The 26,215-nt window shown below is 40.3% G+C and overlaps 1 protein-coding gene across 4 annotated transcripts in view; it reads left to right on the top strand.

Moving 5' to 3' along the window:
- Positions 1–26,215, top strand: part of LOC126175411 (cholinesterase-like) — a 411,608-nt gene that overhangs the window by 344,878 nt on the left and 40,515 nt on the right. For all 4 annotated transcript variants that reach the window (XM_049922209.1, XM_049922208.1, XM_049922206.1 and 1 more), the window contains one exon: positions 25,193–25,343. In XM_049922209.1, the coding sequence (XP_049778166.1) occupies positions 25,193–25,343 (151 nt within the window). The remainder of the gene's footprint in view (positions 1–25,192; positions 25,344–26,215) is intronic.

Genomic DNA, 26,215 nt, shown 5'->3' with positions numbered 1-26,215 from the left:
TGACAAAAAAATAAAAAAAGCCATCATCTTCTGGCAGCATATTTATATATTCACTGGACTGGCCACATCTGTGGGCAGCCAATCCAGAAGAGGGTGCTGTGATGGTGGAGGGGGAGTGTGGAGTGCGGCGACGATGAAGGCATCGAGTCGCTATGTCTGTCAACTCCGTCCGCAGACACTGCCTTCTTCAGAACAGAGCGTTGCGGTAGCTATTTCGCATTTGTGTGCTGAGTTGAAACCCGTGTTGTGTACACGTATTTCTATCGCCTCTTTAAGAATCAGGTCCTACAACCCAAAGACACTGCATAGCTTCTTCTTTAATTATAAGTCGAATATGTGTCCCTTATTGAAGCTATGCTCTGCTACCACGGACTTGACTGTCTGCCCTATTCGAACATATCTGATGTGTTCTGATGTGCATACCTCCATCTCTCCGATATAGTGAAATACCCATTTGCATTCGATACTGTAACGCTTGGCGTCTGCAGTTCTACCTGCTCTTCTATCAAACCAAAAATCCCATAAATTTTCACGTTGGGTGGAAAATGGTTTTCATTTAACGATTCTCCATTATCAACCGAAAAGATATCATCACTAGCGACACAGTTTTTCATGTGATTCTTGTAGGTGATGTTCACAGATTTTACATTCAGTTCAGTTCCACTTTATTTTTAAAATGGAACGTGAATAAGACAAATGAATTTCCCACAAAGCTTCGTGTTCTCCATCAGAAACTAAAACTTAGTGATGAACATAACTGTGTCATTGCAGGAGACCGATTTGCACACATTTCATCATAGAATATACAACATGGTTCACTTTCTTTCGCCAATCAATGTCTTGCTTAAACTAGTAATCAGTATGCAGGAAAGAAAAAAAGTGGCCATTTCGAAGTACGTAGCTGTAGATAATGGTTATAATGCTCAAGCAGTCACTAAAATGCTTAAAAAAGTTCAAACTGAACACATCTACGAAGAGATAGTATTACAATAAAAGAGGAAAATCAAGGGCAGAAACTATTTACAAGCCCATGAAATAAAGAGAGAGTATTTCATATATAAATGATCAACACAATAAAAATTGGGTTAATATTCACACAACCGAAACATTTTTATTAAAGAAAATATAGCACAAATAAATCAAGTTTTATATTTGAAGCATCAGTTGGGAAGGCACATATGGTGTAGAAAGGACTGAACTACACCCCATAAGTTGTGATAGTTAAACCCTGAACTTTTAAGCTATACAGCAAGCACAAAACTTTGTACCTCAGATAATACTTTGGAAAAGCAATCTGACACCTGATGGTATCTACAAATAGTAGTCTCTCACACACACACAGGCACACACACACACACACACACACACACACACACACAAACACACACACACTGAAACAGAGGTTTAATTAATTACCATTTGAACATTGAGCAGTGATTAGTGATTCATCAAGAAAGTAATTAAGAACTGAATAAGTGTGAAAGTGTTTGCAAACTACTTATAGCATCTAGCAGTGGTCATGAGTATGTTCCTTGGATATCTAATTACTGATATTAAGCTTAAGAGAGTATCTGAGATATCAAAATTGAAACATAAATTATAATTTCCATCAAACATTACAATAAAATGTCAGATCACTCCACAGCACATTTAACCAACAGTCGTTGTAGAATTAGCAGTCATCGATCTACTTCTCTGGGTCACTAATCTGATAGTACACAAAAAGGCAGTGGTTATAAATAATATTTTGAGACTTTATTTCATTGTGTGTCCCCTGATACATCAGAATCTTCGTTGGTCGTTGTCAGAAACAACTAGTTGCAGCAATAAGGTAGGCACACAACGTGATACGGTGTCATTCACAAGATTAGAATCAATTAATGGCACCAGTAACATGGCAATGTTGCATGGTATGAGGTCGTTCATTATTTAGATAGAAATGACTAGTTGTGGATAGTTTAGTTCAGAAGCAATATTGTTTATGTAAATACACACTATTACAAAATGAAGGTAACTGATGTAAAAGCCCACAGTAATTCTCAATGTAGCAGACAATAAAATTAGTTTAGCAAGGAACACTCGAGATATAATGTCTCTTTAAACAAAGCAATAACAGTTCCACAATTCAGGGCAGGATGATAACTTTGTATCTACAACATTATGCATTCAAAAATAATGGCTGTCACTATAATCCGCTTCTATTTAATGAAAATTGATTATTCTATCAGTTTATGTTGCACTATGTATAAGGATATGGTGACTCCAACGTGTGGTAAGTAGATGTAAGCCGTGTAGAAATTCGCAAGGAATCCTGAAATAACCATTTTGTGTAGCCTTTCAATCATGGCTTATAGCTGAAACGATTTCACCCATTCATTTCATCCATATGGGATCTCCACACCAGCAGAAGCCACCACCATACAGAGCCAGTTTTCTTCCCAAGTCGTAGCCGAGAAGATAACTCCAAGTGTGGCACCCTGATCTAGAATGGTGAATGGTATTTCAAACAAAACTGCCCAATGGTTTCTAACCGACGAAGTCTTCCCATTGGTTAACATCAAACTGAGTTCAAGGAAACAAAAATGCCTCAGTGGCCATGCTAAGTGGTTGCTCAGAATGTTTGTATCGCTAAATCGAAAGTGAGTATGGTAGAAACACACAAAGAATTCACAAAAGTAACTATTTAGATCTACTAAAAGTAAAATATGGTCGAAAAATGAAATTCCCGAACATGAGAGATTTGAAACGTTCTCTGGAGGAGACCAATAGAGGACTATACAAACTATTACATAAAATCATAACACTTTTCAAAAGATAAAGATATTTCGTAAGAAAAAGTAAGTAAAGAACTTCTACATGAAATGTGTCAGGGTAACCTCATGATGAAGCCTTTTTGCTTGTCTTTACACAATACTCTGCCATAAATTCCCAAAATTTAAGCATTTTGATTGTAATTGAAAACTGATCATCATGCTGGGAAGACTTTTCTTGTAACTGAAAACTGATCATCACTGTGGCAAGCCCTCCAGGTATGTTAATACAATATTTTAAGGCATAGGTGTCTTTAACTTACTGATTTTATAAGTTTAAGATTGACTATTGGATATCAAGAAAATTAATGAGAAGATATAGATCACTTTGGACTATCAAGAATCCGGATATGGAAAATAATTTAATATTAAAATAAATTGTTATAAGAGATATTTTTCACCTACATCTGCTGAGCAAAATGTGAGTTACGGTCATAACAATAAAAATGGAAATTATTCATGTTGATGAGTAAAAAGATACAAAACTGTAAAAATAGACTTAAGCAAAGATATTAAATGCAAATGATTTCTTAACAACATTAAATTTGGTGTAGATGTTTTGCAGATACATTATTATAAATAAGATTATGATAGATTATATATATTAATGTAATGCACTATCTAGTACAACAGTTCCAAAAGCATCTTTTAGACTTGGAGATGTAATAATTTTCACACCAGGTAACATTACGAAAAATAATAAAATAACTTACAATTTCATCATAAAACATTATTCGTTATAAATATTTTAAAGAAACCTACATCATAATTGCTGGGGGAGTTCATGAAAAATAATATTTTTAGTTATAATTTGATAAATTTTGTGAAGTATTTAATCTACACTGTTGACAGTACCACAGTAACATCTCTTTCATACATTCTACTTTGGTAAAGTTACAATACAATGAATGCAGGAAAAGCATATCGTTTACTCTGTTAAAATGAAATTTAACATGTTTGACATCGAGGCTAGACCGTTTTGGACTCTACTCAGTGCACAGAGGAATCAACATACATATACGTATATGTGATGGTTTCTCTCAAAATTATTAGCTATAGTGGCACAGGTCGTATCATTGTCACCTCACTGTTTACTTGTGCTGATTGTATAACACCTGATGTACTCATCAATATATAATGGAGCAGATCTCGCCATGCACCAGGTACTTCAGACTTCTACAGGTTTAGGAAGGTATGTAAAGGCTCATTCTCTGTAATTCATCCCAATGATGGATATAGTCTCCCATCGGGGCTATCAGATTCTCCGAATGTGATGGGTTCCTTCTACTTAACAATCACGTCCTCTATACTCTCTAGTAAGGTGAACCTTCTGTGGCCTCTGCCAACAGCTAGTCACTCATGCTGTGTACTGTGTGGTAGTGTCTCAGCCTCAGTCACACCATCCATCCCACAGATGGAATCATGAAAATGTACAGCAACAATTAGTATACTGACCGCATATGGCATTTCAGTGCATGTATTTGTGCATTATTTAGACATACCATTTCAAGGTTGATGTCTTATCTTACACAGAAAGAGGTACTCTGTCACTTTATGTGTTTGACAAATCTTCACAAGAATAACATACACGACCTTAACTAGTAGCCTAATTACATTATACTGTAAGTGAATCCTCACATTAAAGCATATTAAAACCAATAAAATTGGTGAGTGGTGCAAAGGAATCGTTTTACACAGAAACAGAGAATAAAATACCTGTCACAAAAGGTTAGTCAAGGGTACATGAACTGGTCAATTATCCCTCTATCTGCTACGCTTGGCTCATTCATGCTATGCAGGGTCTAAATTAACTATAATTTGTATTTCATTACGTCATACCTACCAAAATTGATTACTTCTACAACTACATTGTTTTGATTACCTATACGAATTTGTACTATCAAGCAAGCAGTGCTACATAACACATTAAAATATGTTCATAAAAATCCTAATTCAAGATCGATGAAATTCCTTTGTTGATTACTAGTTTCAGCTCATTGATGAGCCATCTGCGATCAAAAAAATTGAAAATTGCATAACAGAGGTGAACAACAGCAACACATATCTGGTATTTTAACTTACATTATGTCATAAAAACGAGTAAAAGCTATTACCCAATTCAGGGTGCATCAGCCACCAGGCATTACACATGGTCATAATGTGTTAAGCTGAATTGCTTTTGTTGTTATATGCACACTGAAAACCTTATATAGATTGTGACAAAAAAAAGGCCTAGAAAAGTACAAATTGTAAGTGTTGTTAAGTTATAATCTTACCAGGAGTACTAACCTACAAGGCTACAGTTGTCTTCTGTTCCAGTTTCCCCACTGTCCGTGATTCAATACCATGCATTGCTGTTCTCCAAACGCACATTGCCAGAAATCTGTTCCTCACATTAAGGCCACTGTTTGAATCAGGAGACATCTCTTCGCCAGTACTGCCATCCTTGCCTGCGCTAATCTTCAGTACATGTCGTCCTAGCTAACAGAATTCCTTAACGTCGACTACTTCGTGATCCCCAACTTTGATGTTGTGTCTCGCCATTCACATTCCTGCTACATGTCATTCACTTCGTCTTTGTCTAGTTTACTCTTAATACGTGTTCAGTAGTGAATAGACTGTTCATTTCATCCCAATCTGGAGGACTGCTAAGATGATGATCAAGGAACGGTAGTCGCGAGAGCGGCAGCTGAAAGCAGTTCGTGTGCTGATCATGGTGGTGTGGTGGCGGCAGCGTCAAAAATTAAGCTGGGCGTCATTATATGCCCCGGTCGTACCGTTGATATGAAGCTTGTTCTGAGGATTTAAATGCCACTGTTCATGGCTGACAGTGCTGAAGAAGCGGGAAACGCCTTTAATAGGGCAGTGCTTTAGATGCTATTGTCACAACACAGAAGGTTTTCGATGCAAAAAGGGCCTAACGGGAAGGGTTGCTGCATCAACACATCATTGTTCACAGCTGTCTAACAGTGACAGTAGCTTGTTTACTACTTTGAACTGTGGTGGTGTTTTACTATTTTGAAGGCTACGTATAGCGCCGCCACCTGTCAGAGCTTCATGAAACCATCGAGGCTGAACCAGTAATATTTCAAGATGCCGTACAACAAATTCCGCATTTTTTAATCGAAACTGGCTGAGAAAGAAGTGTATTGCATTATTTATTGAACGCTCCTCGTATGAGCATTACTGCGTTTATCAATAGAGGTTATCACTTTTAAATTTATATGAGCGAATTATGTATATAACTTTTGATAGCAGACAGTACTATTTTTCTGGCCACTCTCTCTAGAATTTTCCTCCACACCTCCCTGTCATCCAGGGTGTAGTACTACCAAAATTATTGGCCTGGGTATTTAAATGATGTGAATTAGTTTTCAAATAATTATATAAATGGTGTAACAGAGTATTTCCATATGTAAAAGACGTAACCTTCATCAGCAGCAAAACAGACACAGCCACCCACCCACCCACCCTCCCACATCCACCCACTCAGCCACCCACCCACTCCCTCTCTCTCACACAAACACACACCATGTTTATGCCATGTGCATACATGTTAAACAGTACTTCGGAACAACCACAGTTGAGTTGAATATTTCCATATTTAAGTTTTCTATAAAACACATTATGCTTAACAAGGATCAAAAAATTAACTGTGCATAGAAACAGAACTGATCAAACACCATTTTAGGGGGAAGTAGTGGTTTTGGGAGAGATCTTTATTGTGTTGTATATCTTAAACTGCGTATTTTTGTGATATGCAAGCATAACTTTGTAATGTTCCAGATACAAAACGTTTACATACACCTTGTCCAAAGACAATGGTAGCTAAACAGTGTCATTCCCATGTCTAAATCTGTCAAAACCTGGTCGTAGTTTGGCTGAAACTGATATCAGAATCAGCCTACATTACTGTGGCCCAATAGTATGGTATCAACTTTATCTTAAATTAGAAAATGTTTGTAATATAAAGATGGCAATGATAACAATGCTGCCATAAATACTACATGTGACTTGTATTATATAGCGTGCTGTACAGTAATAATGCCCATTAGTATATGTAAGAAATGAATATTTAAAAAAAAGACAGTATTCTGAAATGAAATAGTATAGTGAAACCAGAATGCGACAGTGTAAATGCCATAACTTCATACTGTGCATTAGCTACTGGATTTTAAAATTGCATTGTAACACAGGAAGCTAACGGTATATGCGCCATAACATGACAGTGGGTGTCAGCTACAGGATCTATGAATGTGTAGTCAATCTGCTATGAAATGGAATGGAACTGATTAAAATGTCAAAAACATCTCACAGTGCATTTGAAATGGATGTATTCAATTACATCTACAAAACTAAAAGCCACAAAATCAGTTCATAACTACAAAACAAAAAAATCTACAATTTAAAATAGTGTCATTCACAGACAGAGCTTCATGATAAAGCAGAATGAATGAGGGTATCAAAAAATACCACAGTGCATTTCAAAATGGCACATTCACTCAGAGACTCTCAAAACTGAATGAAATGGGATATGACGGGAACAAGATCCAAAGAATCTTAAGTGCATTTCGAATGGCAGCGTTGATACTCACCATTAATGGACTGAGATATCAGTTTCACAGACATCAAGCAAAATTTAACAGTCATTAAGTTGAAATTTACCAGTGCCAGCAAGTCCACACTTGTTTCATCAAGAAAAGAGCTGCCATATTTGTGAAGTCAAGTGCATGTGTCAGTTCTCTATGTATGATATCACAAGCCCTTTATGGCTAAAATTGCAACAAATTGATTCACACATTGATATGTAACAGCAAAATTGTAACAAACTGGCTCACATACAATTCTTTTTCATCTGCTGATTGTGCTAATATAATCACACAGTGGAGACTACATTTCACTTTGAACTATACAACGCCAGTTTACTGAGAAATTGCGACAAAATGCTACATACATCACTACTGCCACACAAAATTGTAAAGTTGTTACTATAATTACTACTGGTGCAAAAAATGTTGCCCTGTGCAGGACAGTGACCATCACTGTATATTGTCAAAATCAGAAAAGCGTTTTGGTGGCTTTGAACATAAAACTCCCAATCAGTGTGTAGCTGCAACCTTGTACTGTGTCTTCATGCAGTCAGTATCAATGACCTGCATATGATGGTATAATGTCGTAGTAATGGGGTTATAGATTGTTTGGTCATCTACAGGATATTGACCTCCACACATAATGTCACACAGTGGTTTGCCTGCTGAAACAAATCTTCACTTGGTAGCAGCAACAAGCCATAACTGTCAACCTAATAATTTTTCTTGTTAAAAGTAGTTCCGACTTGGCAGAATGAGTCTCAGTTAGCTTAGTCAGCGATGTAGGGTTTGTTACTGCTTGCTGTGACTATGGTGGTGTATGATGGAGATAATTTGTTACTATTTTATGTAATAGTAATGATGTATGGGGGTGTCTGTTACAATTTCATGGGACAGATTTAATTTATGGAGCACTTACAACCTTTTATGCTTTGTTACTATATGAGATCCGTTATGTGACACCCACTGTCATGTTCTGGATCATACACCAGCAGTATAGCAGAAGGTAACAAACGTTTTGTACATTGGACTAATTGTTGCCCTTTTACTGTAACACAGTGGTGTGTGAACCTATATGCTACAATGTTTGGCGTAGCGTGACTTTTGATATCTATATGTTACAGATATGCATATGATTCAGTATTATTTGAGAACCATTATTTGACATCGATTATCAGGTTATGGGTCATGCATTAGCATTATCAGCAGAAGACGATAAACGCCCTGTACATGGGGCAAATTGTTACACGTTTACTGTAACATAGTGATTTCTAGACCAATTTTTTCAAATTTTTGTTATGGCATGTCTTTTGACCTAATCTATAGGGTACAGACATGCACCATGACTTCACAAATCTGACAAATGCACTGCTCAGACCAATTGAAAAGCCGCCTGCTGTGGCCGAGCGGTTCTAGGCGCTTCAGTCCGGAACCGCTCTGCTGCTGTTGTCGCAGGTTCTAATTCTTCCGCAGGCATGGATGTGTGTGATGTCCTTAGGTTAGTTAGGTTTAAGTGGTTCTAAGTCTAGGGGACTGATGACCTCAGGTGTTAAGTCTCGTAGTGCTTAGAGCCAAATGAACCATTTGAAACAATTGACGGCTACTGGTGTTAAAGGACAGTTCTAAGATCGTACATCTGACAGACACTGTCAAATCTTGACTTGCTGATATTAATGAATCAGATTTTGGCTGTTGGAATGCATCGCAACTTGAAACCACCTTTACCCCCTACTACATCATGAGCGAGTGCAGCAAGAATATGTCAAGGTTTGATGTTAGCAGACAACTTCACTACTACCCCCTCAACTGCTATCCCCACAACCATAATGTAAAAAATATCTTCCCAAGAACCTTTGACACTGATATCTTAATCCATTGACAGTCAATACGAAACCAGCATCTGCATTACATTTCCAAATTTTGTGAAGATCTGTACCATCCCGTCCAGTTATGTTCCATTTTGAAGTTCTGTGTTTGATTGTCACTGTCTGAAATTCGTTGTAATTTCTTTTTTAGTTTTCTATGAACTACATTCAATAACATTTTCAAAATCAGTGTGAATGCATTGTGGAATTTTTATGACATTCCAATCCATTCTATTCCGTGCCACTACAGGGTGGCCAACATTCTCCCACTTACAAATGGCCAGCTGTTGGTTTTAGAATACTGTTTTCAGAGCCCTGTAGTTTAAGAACAATGTATTAATGCCGAAATACATTGTACGTATAAGCTGAGAGCTACTAGTGTTCCTTTTCAGTTTTGAGATCTTGTATCTGGCAGACAGTGTCAAGCAGTGGCCTATAAAAGGACAGCTTTTGATGTTACAATACCCTTTGAAAATCAGTAGCTGCCACCCACTATCAAGTTATGGAACATGCACTGTCAGATTCTTGTTTTGTAATACTATATGATTGTGTATTTGTTTCAGTCAACTGTCACTGCATCGCCTGCCTAGCATTGCAGCTTCCACTGTGTGACAGAATAATTTAGCATTATTAGCAGAAGATGACAAAGGTTTTCTGCTGCAAGAAACACCAACATGGAGTCGCTATAATATTTAGGTGGCTTTGGAAGTGGATAGCTGAAACTATAGATACCTCGTTTCGTAACTATGTCTATACCTTTCTGCATCTGAAACCTTGTCCACTACGTCTTTGGCCAAGTTGTATTCTTCTTTGGTCAGTTCGTATGTGTTTGGTTATGTTTTGTGTTTACATCTCATATTCAGAGCTTTGTGACTAGAATGTGGTATCATTTAGCAGTTGATTATGGTAAATACAGTATTTTCTGAGCCTTTTAGAGAGCTTTGGCACTATATTACCACTCGGCAAAAGCCACAAACTTCTCTGAAAGTTCATCTTTTCACATACTCTCCTTTAGGCCTAAAATAATCACTGCGTGCTTTGTGCGTTATCTTAAGTGACATATATATATATATATATATATATATATATATATATATATATATATATATATATATATATATATATATATATATATTCTGGCATTGGTGGCCGGGAGATCCCTCGCGGGGCGGTTCGGCCGCCGCTCCACAAGTTCTTTAACACCACTACGGCGACTTGCGAGTGAATGAGGATGAAATGATGACACACAACACCCATTCATCTCGAGACAGAGAAAATCTCTGACCCCGCCGTGAATCGAACCCGGGACCCCGTGCGCGGGAAGCGAGAATGCTACCGCAAGAACACGAGCCGCGGACAGTAGGAGGCAGTAATTGTGACTGATTAACTGTTTATGTCACCTGACAGTACTGTAAATTATCCAGTCTGACCATCCTTACCGCTGCCTGTTAGGCACCAATACGTTTAGCATGTAAGTCGAGACTGCAAAATGGTCACCTGAGTGCAGACCACGGACCACTTCACATTGAGCAGTATGCGAGGGCTGGAGAGATGCACAGTTATCTGTCTCCAGTTTTAAACGATTTCATGCTCCTGGTTTGTGCGGCTACATCTTCCTCAAAAATGACAATCTTCGTGAGATTAGATTTAATGCAGGAGTGGCTATTCTCGTAAGCGTTAATAAGACTCGTCGCCTCTGCCCCTATCCACCAGCTTACAAGCAGTCGCTGTATCAGTGCATGTGCAACACAGATTTACAATATGGTCCCTCAACCTGCCCCACCATGAAGTAATGGATACATTGGCTCTCAGCGAACTCACTCTCAGCTCTCCCACCCTCACACCATTATGGAGATTTTAACACAGTGATTGCTTTTTGTGTTTCTGCACCCACATGGCCGTCGAAAGACCGATTGAGGGCCTCGTAAAGTCATAGCAAGAGTATAAATTAACCAGAGAGCACTGCCCACACGTCAACACTTCAAGAGGGTCGTTCATTGCTATTCACCACTTGGTATACTTTCGAGCCTTTGCACACACTGAATGGGATGTGATCAATGGCTTGCAGTCAAGTGACCATTTCTCGATCTGCACTCACCTGCCAAACAGATTGGTACCCAAAAGGCAGCAGCCAATTTGAGTGCTCAGTAGGGAAGACTGGGTGCTCTACAGCCTACTTTCGCGTTTATGCACTGTGGCAGTGTCTAAGGATGGGTCGATCATATTACCAAGACTATTCATTACGCCACTGAAACATCCATTTCACAGTTTCTAAAGAGACTGCTTGTTTTACGAATGTCCATCTGCTTCTGGAATATTGTTATGCGTTGTGGGAGGCGCATCAAATAGGACATCAAAATAGTTGAAAGAGTGGCAGGGCGTTTTGTATTATTGCCAAAAATGGGAAAGAGTGCCACAGATATGATATGCGAACTGAGCTGGGAATCATTAAAACAAAAGCGTTTCTCGTTGTGGCAGGCGCTTCTCTCCTCAGATTGTGAAAATATTTTGTTAGTGAAGATCTACACAGGGAGAACTGATCATCACAATAAGACGAGATGTAGTGGAACAGAACCCTCCCCACTGACGCAAATGACGAAAAAGGAAAATGTTTATTTTTTTATTTCAAATGAAATTACGCAATTAATTATTTAAATTATCATTTTTGTAAATTAATATTAAAATAAATAAATAAATTTTCTTGTAAACGAGCTCTTTGGTCGGAAGCAGCGAAGACAAGGCATTGCTATCTCTGACCAAAGAGATGCGGTAGCGTTGATAGACGTCCGCCAGTCGAGAGCGGCAGCAGTTGCAATTAAGATCTCTTACTGTGATAACACGTAGAGCAGTTCATATGAACAGTGCAAGTGACTGATGTATTCTTGATAAATGATATTGACCAGTTTGAAGATTCGATAATGTCAGATTTCATTGCAACTCAATTTCGTATAGTCGTAAATAAGTACAAGCAATAAATGAATATGAAAAACAGCAAGATCAAGACTTAGAAAAAAAATCATTTCCATACCCACCTACTTCAAGAATCGGAGGGAGAAAATCAACGGAAACAATAGCCTGACCAGCAGCTATCAAGAGAAAACGAAGATCTACACAGCCTACTGTAAAATTAGATAAAAAGGGATTCTAAATGCAAATTCACTCTGTTAAATCTCAAAAATTATCCAAGGTTGTTATTTCTGTAGTAAATTGACCCATATTGTCCGATACAGTCTTGAAAAGTTACATTCTCAATACTGCATTAAAAACACTTTCTTTTGGCGACTTAGAAAACTTTAATAGAAATTTGTTCACATAGAAATAAATTTTCTTTTGGCAATTTTACTTCGGAACGAAAATCAGGGGTAGTCTCATTCACGAGTTCCTATCCCCCTAAACTTTAAAAAATAAACTACCTACCAAAAAACCAAATTTACTACAGACAGAAGTCAGAGCTCGCTCGGGACTATTTAAGCATTTGTTTTTCCCCATGCTGTTCGAAAGAGAAACGGTAGAGAAATAGCTCGAAGTTGGTTGGATGAATCCGCTACCAGGCAGAGTAATCATGTAGTTGCAGATGTAGACACCCACAGGCCGGCTAAAATGGCAGCCTTTTATTTGGTGGTGGCATGGAGGCTACTCAAAAGTCATAGCCAGGCAAACGGTTGGCGGTAGGTTCAAGGACCGGCCAATTGCAAAGAACTTCGCAGCCTTTCGGGCTGCAAAGGTGAAATGTCACTTAATTATTAGAAATGGCGATAAATAATCGTGGAAACATCACAAACTGTTCCACTGAAAGTTCAGTCGTATAGAAGGTCATTTGGAGGTTTTCTGGGAGAGGTGGGAGAAGCAAAGTGGCTGTTGCAATGGGGAACGGAAGTCTCTAGACTAACCCGAGAAACTTTGCCCAGACTATGGCGCAATATTTCGTCAGAGTTAAGGCCCCTGCAAACGATCAAACAATTTGTCAACTTCACTACGTTTGCCGAACATTTAACCATTTACTGTTTGTTACAGTATTCCTTAAGTGAAAAAGCTTAGTTCTGGCGATGACATGTAGGCAGGTGTCGGAAGATTTTAGGAGTTAATATGTTCTGAAGCGAAATCTTACGCAGTACCACTTGACAGTGGCCTAAAGGCCTAAATTGCAAAACTGAAGGAGAACAAATAATTTTCTACAGCCAATGGCGAACATCATGTCCTTCATAAAGGAGCACGCTGATGTTTGACAAGTTTGTCAAACGTAGGGGATGTTTGACGCGTTTCCCCGAAAGTTTTCCTGACCGAAAATTTGAGAAGATGGCGAACGGTGTTTGTATGACTGCTTCGACACATGTGTTTGGTGAAGACTGTTGTGAGTTTCCACAACTATGGAAAGTACAAGCAGGAATAGAAACAAAATAGCACCGCAAGTACTAATGGAAACGAGTCGTCGGTCCTGCATACTCCGACCCCTGATGACTGATTCTCGCCCTGGCGGTGATCTTCATACAACTTCTTTTGCCGCTATGCTCTTCCTCACCTTTCCGCTTGTCGCCTGTCGCTGGAGCTTCGAATTTACCCTGGGTTGCAGGATCATTATAGAGCTTCATCTGAAGGACATGGCCCATATCTTTGATCTTTCGTCGTCTTGTGTCGGGGTCGAAATCTTGAACTTCATAAGTAATATCAGACAACTATCTTACAACCTTATAAGGACCAAAGTAGCGCCTGGGGAGCTTCTCAGAGAGACAGACCTTCCGAACAGGAGTGAAGATCCAGACGAAGTCACCAGGCTGATAAACAACAGGGCGGTGGCTCGCGTCATACCTTCAGCGATCTTTTCTTGAGCCTGCAACGTGCGGAACCGAGCTAACTGCCGAGCTTCTTCAGCTCTGGTTAACACCTGCCCGATGTTGTCGTCGTCCACGTCATCAGGATGTAACGGTAACACTGTGTCCATTGTCGTAGTCGCCCCACGCCCATGCACCTGGAAAAATGGCGTAATTCCTGTGGTGTCTTGTTTGGCGGTATTGTAGGCAAAGTTCACGAAAGGTAGCACTTCATCCCAGTTGCTCAACACTGACGAACGTTGATAGCAAGTCGGCCAAGGCCTTAATAAGTCGTTCAGTTGGCCCGTTAGTCTGCAGATGGTAGGCAGTCATCATGTGATGAGTAATGTTGCACCCACGGTTTATCTCTGTCACAAGATTCGATTGAAAAACTTTCCCTCGATCCGTAATTAACGACCTTGGGGCACCGTGTTTTAATACAATGTCTTCCACGATGAATTTCGCTATCTCGGATGCTTCGGCTGTTTTCATGGCTTTTCTAATGGCATAGCGTGTCAGATAATCAGTGCAAACAATAATCCATCTATTGCCACTAGCGGACTTTGGAAATCGCCCATTGAGGTCGTTCCAGTCAGGTGGATTCTGAGGAACTGCCTTTCTCCTCTGGTACCCTCGACAGTGGGACACACAGTGATAGACACTCCTAAATAAATCTGGCCAGAAAAATCTCTTGCTGATTCTATAGTATCTCTTAATAAATCCTAGATGCCTTGCCTCAGGTGTGTCATGGAATTTCTGGAGAACATCTAAGCGCATGTATTTAGGAATAACTGATAGCCACCTCTATCCAAACGGATCAAAGTTTTTCTTGCAATGTAATCCATCAACTACCTTAAATTGTTCTTTCACATCCTCTGACCAATTTAAGGCAAGCATAATTGGAGATATCTTGGCATCCTTGTTCTGCTCAGCAGAGAGATCCTGGAGTGCAGCGAGACAGTCACTATCTTCATTAAAGTCTTGATGGTCTTCCATAGGATCTCTTGAGAGACAATCGGCATCTTAGTGTTTTCTTCCACTTTTGTATACTATGGTAATGTCATGCACTTGAAGACGTAGTGCCCACCTGGCGATTCGTCCTGTTGGATCCGTCTACCAACAAAGTGAATGATGGTCTGTAACAACTGTGAAAGGCCTTCCATAGAGATACTGTCGAAATTTATACATGGCACAGATCACAGCTAGACATTCTCTTTCCGTAGTTGACTAGTTTCTCTCGATTTTTGTATGTGTCATAGGAGCATAAGTTATAACCTTCTCTTTTCCATCCTAAATTTGCACCAGAATAGCACCGATCCCATACCCGCTGGCATCTGTGGGTAGTTCTGTAGGTGCTCTCTCATCATACAGACCAAGTACAGTGTCAGTCCTCAGAGCTTTTCGCAGTACATCGAAAGAATATTGTTGAGCACCACTCCAGATAAATTTGGCATCAGCTTTTAACAACTCTTGAAGCAGCCTAGCTTTGATACAAAAGTCTTTGTTAAAAAGACGGTAATGAGAACATGATCCGAAGAAGCTTCTCACATCTCTAATTTAATAATGGGAAATTCCATTATAGATTATATAATCCATTATATAATCCATTATATAATTCCATTATAGATTATAGATCACCTACGTTTGACACAAGGTGTCCTAGTGCTCTGATTTCTTTTGCTCCAAAAAGACAGTTCCTTGGATTAAGTTTCAGTCCGCCCTGTTGGAGACACATAAGAACGGCCCTCAGTCTTTTTATATTTCATCAAATGTCTCTCAGAACACTATAATGCCATCTAAATAACAAAAACACATCGTCCACTACATGTGCCTTAGAAGATTATCGATATCCGTTCAAAAGTTGCTGGCGCATTACACAAACCAAATGCCATTATCTTAAACACATACAGGCCCTCAGGGGTGATGAATGCAGTTTTCTGACGATCACCCTCATCTACTTCGATCTGCCAGTATCCCGAGTACATGTCCATGGTTGAGAAAAACTTAGCCTCCTTCAGACAATTTAGTGTATCGTCAATTCGTGGAAGAGGGTTAGCATCCTTTTTAGTTATCATATTAAGCTTCCTGTAATAAATATAAAATCTTCAACTGCCATCCTTCTTCCTGAAGAGGACCACTGATGACGACCATGGGCTCTGCGAAGGCTGAATGATGTCATTCTTCATCATTTTCTCTACCTCGTCGTGAATTATTCGACGTTCCGTTGCTGACACGCGGTATGCTCTCTGGCTTATTGGTTGATGGTCTCCAATGCTAATCCGGTGCTACACCGTCGATTTGTCTAATTTGCTCTTCACCTGTGGAGAACCCTTGAAGAATGGCAAGTAGCTTATTCTTTTGTTACTTAGTGAGATCTGGTGATAGTCGAGATAAAAGATCTTGTAGTGGTAGCGCAAATTTCGCCCACAGACTCGGCATGGGAGATTTCTATGACACTCAGCTGTTCTTAATTAACAGCTCAGCGTTTGCTACGCACATGCGTCTTGGAAGGATCTGCGGTTCTCGGCGACAGTGAACTATCCACAATTCACCGAATCCGTTCTTAAACGAGACGACAGATGGTGGAATGACCAAGTTATTCTTCAGTGGTATGCTTCTCTTACATTCCTCTACAAGATCACTGGGTCGATGCATGGCATGACACGTGACAGTTACCTTTCTAGCACTGATGCAGGAATGATCACTTTATCCAGCACACATAGTCTCCACATACTCTGGTGCGCATCTTCTCGTCCGCAGTGTCTCATCTCGTCTAGCATAATCTACGAGCGACCCCAATGTATAATTGCCTGAGAAGCTTTCAAAAAGTCCCATCCGAGAATGACGTCATCACTACACTCTTGTATGACGATGAATTCTAAGGGCTGTGTATGGCCACTTATACCCACACGAATGGTACATCTTCCTGTAGGTTTTACATATTTCCCATTAGTCACCTTCAGTAGAAATGTTTTGTTGTCGACGAATACGGTTTTCTGCAACTGTCGACGGCACTTCTAGGAAATAACTGAATATGATGCTCCAGAATCCAAGAGCTTGGGCTGGTGGGCCATCATGAGGATGTCGACGTAGTTTACTATCATTTTTGTAGTGATCGACGGCAGAGGATTTTTCTCTTCGGCGGCCTCACTTCCAAGGAAGGTTGCACCCTTTAGTTTTCCAGGCTGTGTCGGCTAGGTGATCGTCTGGAGCTTCTAAACTGCGATGGAGACATCGATCGGCGTGTTGTGGAGCGTCCTCTCCAGCGGCTAGCTTGCGGCGATCGTGATCTACGTCGTCCTGCACCCACATCTTCTTGTTCATCTTCGTCGGCCCAGAGTTGTCGTCGGCTAAGATCGGTCTGCTGTCTGCTGGCGCGGGTGTCATCAAATATCCGAAGCCTGTCTCGATAATAGCGCACCACATGACCCCGTCGTCCACAGTGGAAACATACTGGTTAGGTATCCTAGGTCCTCCAGACGACAGTCTTCCTTGGTGCCCAACCAGGTTCCTCATGCGGCATTGTGGGAACGTAACTCCGTCTGGGTCTCGACTTTTTCACCGTTTCAAAGGGATATTAACGACGAGAGATGGGGTTCAAAGTCTGTTCCACTTCCTCCCTTATGACCTCTTGAAGCTCGCTGTTCGAACAAGTGCCTTCTGAAATTCCTCTCTCATTATCTGACGAAGAACACTTGTGAAATCAGTTGCTTCCTCCATCACGGAAATCGATACGACGTTTGGAAGCCATTCGAACTTCTTGCGTGTAATTCTTTTTTGATGCATTTTTCTCGATATACTTTCACCATTTTACGAAGTCGTCTGCTGTCCAAACCTCCTTCAGGATTAGGGCTTGATACATGTCCTCAGCAACACCCTTCATGAAATGTGCAACCTTATATTCCTCCTTCATTCCAGGATCCACTATTTTACACAGCTCCAAGACGTCTTGAATGTAAGATGCTGTAGTTTCTTCTGGAAGCTGTGCCCTGCACTTTAATTTATCTTCTGCCTTGCTCTTCTATCATTGTGTGTCGCCGAAATACTTGCGCAGTAGCGCCTGGAATATTTCCCAGTTTGTGAACTTCTCCTCGTTCCCATGCCACTGCCTGTCAGTGGGTACCAACTAGAAAAATACCATAGCCAAACACACGGTGTCACCCATTTTGTACATGTATCTATACGCTCATATACCTTCAGCCACATGTTTGGATCTTGGCCATCGTCACCATAGAAACCGAAAGGATGTTTCATTGATGGCACACAGTTGCTGTCATCGTAACGTCCACTTCTTCTTCTGTCTCCGATAGATCGTGATCTGTTGAACATGGCTTGAACTCGGGTTTCTCGCCACGTAAACGGATACTCTGTCGTGGCCTGATTGGAGCCACTGTGTCGTAGATAATGTGCGCTACTACACGTTCCAGTACCCAGGGTCTCCCCCAGAATTATGTCACGTTGAAGAAGGTGTAATTAGATCAGTGACGAACACTAACTTCACCTAACGAAGGTTTATTCAGCACTTGCGCAGACAACAGCGCGGAGCGAACTGCTCCGGCCAGAACACATACAGTATACATACTGCTACAGAACATTCCAGTACAATGATTCTTGACATTTGTGGATACTTCTAGAGCGTACGAGAACAGAATATAGAAAATAAAATTGAACAATCCAGGTGAGTTTTGAAATCACGACCCTCCGCGCTATAGTTTAGTATCATAACAACTACACCCCGAAACTACTCTGCTTCTTCTGCAACAATATCAACAGCAGCAGAAAATGGTATTAAGGGAGTAGGATTCATTATGATCAGGAAGATAGGGCAGAGAGCGTGTTAATGTGAACACTTCAGTGATTGGGTGGCTGTCATCAGAATCGAAAGCAAACCAAACCCGACACCGATAATTCGGGTATACATGAGGATATTGAAAGGGTAATACAGTACGTAACGGGAGATGAAAATCTAACAGTCATCAGGGACTGGAATGCAGTTGTAGGGGAAACAGAAAAAAAGGTTACAGCGAAATATGGGCTTGGCACAAGGAATGAGAGAGGGAAGGGTACTTGAGTTCTGAAATAATCTTCAACCAGTAACAGCGAATACTCTGTTCAAGAATCACAAGAGGAGCAGTTATATTTGAAAAAGGCCAGGTGGTACATCGTGGTCAGACAGAGAATCCGAAATCAGATATTGGCTTGTAAAGTGTACCTGGAGCAGATATATACTCAGATCACAATGTAGTAGTGGTGAAGAATAGGTTAAAATTTAAGAGATTAGTCAGGAAGAAAAGAAGTGGGATACGGCAGTACTAAGGAATGACGAGATACGCTTGAAGAATGGACGTATCAAAAAAGTACCAGCACAGAACTTGGGAAGGAAAATATAAGTAACTGCGAAGAAACCATCGGTAACAGAAGAAATACTTGAATTGATCGATGAAGGGAGGAAGTACAAAAATGTTCCGAGAAACTCAGGAATAGAGAAATACAAGTCGCTGAGGAATGAAATAAATAGGAAGTTCAGGTAAGCTAAACCGAAATGTCTCCAGGGAAAATGTGAAGACATCGAAACAGAAATGACCGTCAGAGTGACAGACACAGCATACAGGAAAGTCAAAACATCCTTCGGTGACATTAGAAGCAAGGGTGATAATATTAAGAGTGCAACAGGAATTCCACTGTTACATGCAGAGGGGATAGCGGATAGGTGGAAAGTGTACACTGAAGGCCTCTATGAGGGCGAAGATTTGTCTGATGTGATAGAAGAAGAAACAAGAGTCGATTTAGAAGAGATAGCCGGGCGGTGTGGCCGAGAGGTTCTAGGCGCTTCAGTCCGGAACCGCGCGACTGCTACGGTCGCAGGTTCGAATCCTGCCTCGGGTATGGATGTGTGTGATGTCCTTAGGTTAGTCAGGTTTAAGTAGTTCTAAGTTCTAGGGGACTGATGACCTCAGATGTTAAGTCCCATAGTGCTCAGAGCCATTTCAACCATTTTTAGAAGAGATAGTTGATCCAGTATTAGAAAGTGCATTTAAAAGAGCTTTGGGGGACTTAAGATCAAATAAGGCAGAAGGGATAGATAAAATTACATCAGAATTTCTAAAATCATTGCGGGATGTGGCAACAAAACGACTATTCACGTTCGTGTCTAGAATGTATCAGTCTGGCGACATATCACATAACTTTCGGAAGAGCATCATCCACACAATCCCGAAGACGGAAAGAGCCGATAAGTGCGAAAAGTAGCGCACAGTAGGCTTAACAGCTCATGCATCCAAGTCGATTACAAGAATAATATACAGAAGAATGGAAAAGAAAATTGAGGTTGGCTAGATGACTATCAATTTCCTTTAGGAAAGATAAAGGCACGAGAGAGGCAGTTCTGACGTTGCGGTTAATAATGGAAGGAACACTAAAGAAACATCAAGACACGTTCATAGGATATGTTGATCTGGAAAAAGCGTTCGACATATAAAATGGTGCAAGATGTTTTAAATTCTGAGAAAAGTAGGGGTAAGCTATAGGAAGAGATGTGTCATATACAATATGTACAACAGCCAAGAGGGAATAACAAGAGTGGAGAACGAATTAAATAGATTAAATATATTAAGTAGGGTGTAACACAGGGAGGTAGGCTTTCGCCACCACTGTTCAATCTGTACATCGAAGAAGCTATGACGGAAATACAAGATTGCTTCAGGAATGGAACTAAAATTCAAGGTGAATGGCTATCAATGATATGACTGGCTGATGACACTCCTATCCTAAGTGAAAGTGGAGAGGAATTACATGATCTGCAGATTGGAATGAACAGCCTTATGAGTACAGAGTATGGATTGAGAGGAAATTGAAGAACTGAGAACTGCGAGAAACTTAACATCAGCGCTGATGGTCACGAAGTAGATGATGTTGAGGAATTCTGCTACGTAGGCAGTAACATAAACAATGTCGGACGTAGCAAGGAGGACATTAAAAGCAGACTATCAATGGCAAAAAGGGAATTCCTGGCCAAGAGAGATCTACTAATATCAAATATCGGTCTTAATTTGGGGAAGAAATTTCTATGTTCAATCATCATCATCATCATCATCATCATTTAAGACTGATTATGCCTTTCAGCGTTCAGTCTGGAGCATAGCCCCCCTTATACAGTTCCTCCATGATCCCCTATTCAGTGCTAACATTGGTGCCTCTTCTGATGTTAAACCTATTACTTCAAAATCATTCTTAACCGAATCCAGGTACCTTCTCCTCGGTCTGCCCCGACTCCTCCTACCCTCTACTGCTGAATCCATAAGTCTCTTGGGTAACCTTGCTTCTCCCATGCGTGTAACATGACCCCACCATCTAAGCCTGTTCGCCCTGACAGCTACATCTATAGAGTTCATTCCCAGTTTTTCTTTGATTTCCTCATTGTGGACACCCTCCCGCCATTGTTCCCATCTGCTAGTACCTGCAATCATCCTAGCTACTTTCATATCCGTAACCTCAACCTTGTTGATAAGGTAACCTGAATCCACCCAGTTTTCGCTCCCATACAACAAAGTTGGTCGAAAGATTGAACGGTGCACAGATAACTTAGTCTTGGTACTGACTTCCTTCTTGCAGAAGAGAGTAGATCGTAGCTGAGCGCTCACTGCATTAGCTTTGCTACACCTCGCTTCCAATTCTTTCACTATGTTGCCATCCTGTGAGAATATGCATCCTAAGTACTTGAAACCGTCCACCTGTTCTACCTTTGTTCCTCCTATTTGGCACTCAATCCGTTTATATCTCTTTCCCACTGACATTACTTTTGTTTTGGAGATGCTATGTTCAGATGTGTGTGAATTCCTATGGGACCAAACTGCTAAGATCACGGTCCTCAGACTTACTCACTACCTAAACTAACTTATGCTATGAACAATACACACACCCATGCCCCAGGGAGGACTCGAACCTCCTGAGGGAGGGGCCGCGCAATCAGTGCCTCTACCCGCGCGGCCACTCCGCACTGCGAAAATACTGAGAATGTACATTTGGAGTACAGCATTGTATGGTAGTGGAACATGGACAGTGGGAAAAGTGGAACAGAAGAGAATCCAAGCATTTGAGATGTGGTGCTACAGGCGAATGTTGAAAATTAGGTGGACTGATAAGGTAAGGAATGAGGAGGTTCTGCGCAGGATCGGAAAGGAAAGGAATACGTGAGAAGCACCGATAAGGAGAAGGGATAGGATGATAAGACAATGTTAAGACATGAGGAAATGCCTTCCATCGTACTAGGGGGAGCTGTAGAGGGGCAAAAACTCTAGAGGAAGACTGAGATTTGAGTACATCTAGCAGATAATTGAGGAAGTAGGTTGCGAGTGCTACTCTGAGATGAAGAGGTTAGCACAGGAGAGGAATTCGTGGCGGACCGCATCAAACCAGTCACAACATTGATGACTAAGAAAAAAAACAAAAGAAAAAATCTCTCTTTTAAATATCGAATCGGCGACGTCCTCCATAATCGACCTGAACAAGAGAACAATGTCCCCCAAGTTTTTTTTAGTGTGACAGTCTCCGTTGTAGTTATCAATGATACAACGTTGACATTAATAAGGCCTGTTCAGTGTTGGTTGTTTGTAGAGGTTTCTCCATCTTCTGTTTCTCCTCCAGCGTTACAGCAACAACTCATCAATTGCTGCAGACTATTAGAAGTTTGGAAGAGTTGGCGGAGAGGAGAGGTTTTAATTTCTCAGCCGAAAAATCTGTGTGCGGTTTTTCTAAATGTTAACGCTCTGTTTTGCACTTTACTGAGGTAAGAATGAGCCACGTTGCTCCTCATGTTAAGGGCACAGTGAGGTTCCTGCGAGTCTCATTTGGTCTAGAGATAAAGGCCTCATTCGGTGGGACGGATTGCCTCTTATAGCTGGCTACGTCTGATTTTGATATCTTACACCAAGGTTGGGGCAGATCTCCACCTTGGCTCCTAAAGAGGCTCACAGATATTTCCGATTCGACGGAGTTTCTTAAAGATCGCACTTCTTTCTTTTGTAGCTTTTTGGATATGCATCAAGGTTTTAAAATCATGTCAACTGGCGTTTCAAAGCAAAGGGACGTTCTCGACTGTTCAGTAGTGTTTCACAACCGCGTCTTCAGGGTTTGACTTTCGAATGAATACACCGTATTTGCCACAGAGATCTTGGAGGCTCTGGGGCAAATGATGTGTTTTCACAACAATAAGTTCATTGTCTGCTAAAATTTCCTTAGTGCCCTCTAATGTTACAACAATTGTACTATTCAGAGAAAATGTTACAATAAATTCAAGAAAATCTGCTTCTTTCTGAGTTGCAAGGGAAGTTTGTATCTCCGCGCTGGGTATCAGCGCCCGCGGAAATTCGGATACATAATCAAGCAGACCAAGCAGCGAAAGGGGTCTACAGGGGACAAAACGTGGCACAGTTTCCCTTCCCCCCCTGCAGTCATTCTGATATTGACTCAGAACTGTGACACTGTGGGAGGATAAATGGCTGGCGGAGAGGTACACTAAGCAATTGGTGGCAGAGCCAACAATCTGGCCAAAGCGTCCCTCACATTGGTCGCTCTCCTTGGATCAAGTGACCCTGACCTCTCTCTGAATGGGCACTGTCCCCTGACATACGCTGTCGAAGTCATAATACGCTACCTTTAAACTGAGAGCACTTTTTATTGTGCTGAGACAGCAGATGCAAATTTAGGTGGAGACCTGCTCTCTATCTTATGTGATGAGTGGTCAAGTGTGATACGAGTGTGATAAACCTTGACAATTTAGTGAAGATTTTGGTCTCCAGCCTCAGATTTAGCCTGGAAATCTTAGTGTGTTTCAGAGCGGCTGGCACATCCTTTATATTCCAGCAATCAGTATGAAAGAGCTATCTTCTGTGTTATTTTAATCCTTCCCACTGCTTCTTCCTTTTTTCTGTAAGTCTTAGATCTGTAAAATGAAAGTTCTTTGAAGATTTTTTATTTGTGGTGTGTATATATGCATTTCATCAGGCCATTTTTATTATTTTTCAACTGAAGTTAAATTTTTGTATCCTACGACTTTAACCCACACCCAACTCAAAATTTTATTGCCGGTGCTAGAGACCCTCCTATGACGCAGCCACATAAATACATAGCCAGCATCAACGTCATCATCCATGACACTCTGATGTGTACGAGGTTATTTTGGAAATAATAACTTGCTCGATATCACTAAACGCTGTTACAGGTTTGGTACAGCACCCTTCCTTTTACTGTAACCTTATCTCTGAATTCTTATACAAAAATAATTAACTTTTTCAGTTTGTGAGTAGTAAGGTACAGTTTCAAGAACTTTAAATTTTAAACCATTTCAGTTCTTATTATCTACCTACACGGGTAGTTGTTACTACTTCTTCTTTAATTATATGTCTGAACATGATTCGTAAGTGATCGAAGTAGTAATAATTTATGGAAATTCAAATTCTGTGTCTGCTCCATCCGAATTGTAACTGCTGCACTTGTAATACATGACAACTTTTGTCTTGCTCAATACAAGATGAGTACATAATTCAAACAAACAATATATCTTTGGATGTTGTGGGGTGGAATGGAGATCCTAATTTTACTTTCTAGGACACACAGGGGCAGCAGCTGCTTTCCCACATCAAATTTGAAATAACAATAGCTGAGTGATCAAATAATTTTCTCCGGTCACAGCATCTATTGCTAGACACATTACAAGAATATCAGTTCCTTTATTTCTTTAATTAATATTTCCATTGCAACAGTGTGTATCACATCACGGTGTACTTTGCCATCTCTTGTCGCACGGTGCTCTGTACTTTGCTGTTTTTGTACTCTGTGCAAAAATAACTAGAACATGGTGACTGCCAGCAAATAAAACAACTGCAGCCGATGTGAAAAATTCTTAACCAGCTTCTGACATTTCAAAATTGGCTTATAATTACATTGGTGAAACAATTCTCTCATTTAAAATGCCTATTGTCACTAGGCATTTGTTCCACAAGATAAAAACACATAATGTTGTGAACACCGCGAAGTAACACTTATTGCTGTGCAAAGATTTGGTACCTACACCTCTTAAAAGGCTGTAAGTGTGACTTATATTTTCTTTTGATGCATTTTAGGAAAAGAAGCAAATTATACACCATCCGTGGGAACCAAATATCGAGCCAGATGTGGAGGGTGCTGTAGTTACTGAGTCCCCCAATCAGATGCTCATAGACGGCCGTTTCAACAACGTGCCAATCATGATGGGCACTGCTTCTGCCGAAACTGGTACGTATTCCTTGTCTGCCCCATCCGAGTCGTAGCTGCTACACTCGTGCTGCATGACGGGTTTTTTCTCGGTCAGTACAACGCTAGTACAAAATTTAAACGGAAAACGTTTGGGATAAATTTTCTGTAACTTCCTTGCGTCTTCCAGTATTTGTTCCAACAGCTGACTCTTGTCATTCTGGTGGTCACGGCATTTGTATGAGAGTTAGTGCGCTATTTCATTAATGTACGAAAACTAAAATCTTTGAAATGAAAGACATATTATAAGGTAATGCATCTATAGTTAATGGTTGTATCTTCCCCCACTCCAACCCTTGAATCACCACCACCAGAACAGTGACAGTCCATTTCATCCCCTTATTAACATTTTGTGTCCAGTAAACGTTTCTTGTTCTAAATTACACCTATGTATTTTGAACGTATCCCCGAAACACTCCGAATTTTTGCTTACGTTTCAGCTGTGATTGATGACTTCAGAAAAGTTTCAGGATGTTCCTCATCAGGACTCAGTCCTCAGTTTCACGTGACACAGTATTAGAAATACATATAAACAGCTGGAATACACCTTTCTGAAGAAAACTCTGCATTAGTAATTTGAGTTTATTTGCTTCTACAGGAAAAACAGGAACACTAATATCCATAGGATTCATAATTACAGAGCGCTGACTCACATGAAACGTAGTTTAATTATAGACAAAATAACGAAATTGTCTTTAAAATTATAAACAGCCGACCAGTTGCAATGGATAAAGAAATCTTTACCTAGGTTTCAACAAATTTAAATTTGTCTTCTTCAGAAGGTTGCAATTTTACATTAGTATGGACTGATGTATCATCGTCATTTTTACAAATATCTGCATAGATCCATTTGT

The sequence above is a fragment of the Schistocerca cancellata genome, chromosome 3, assembly GCF_023864275.1.
Source record: "Schistocerca cancellata isolate TAMUIC-IGC-003103 chromosome 3, iqSchCanc2.1, whole genome shotgun sequence".
NCBI classification, from domain to species: Eukaryota; Metazoa; Arthropoda; class Insecta; order Orthoptera; family Acrididae; genus Schistocerca; species Schistocerca cancellata.
Note: the sequence above shows the minus strand (reverse complement) of the source record. Positions and strands in the feature narration are given on the sequence as shown.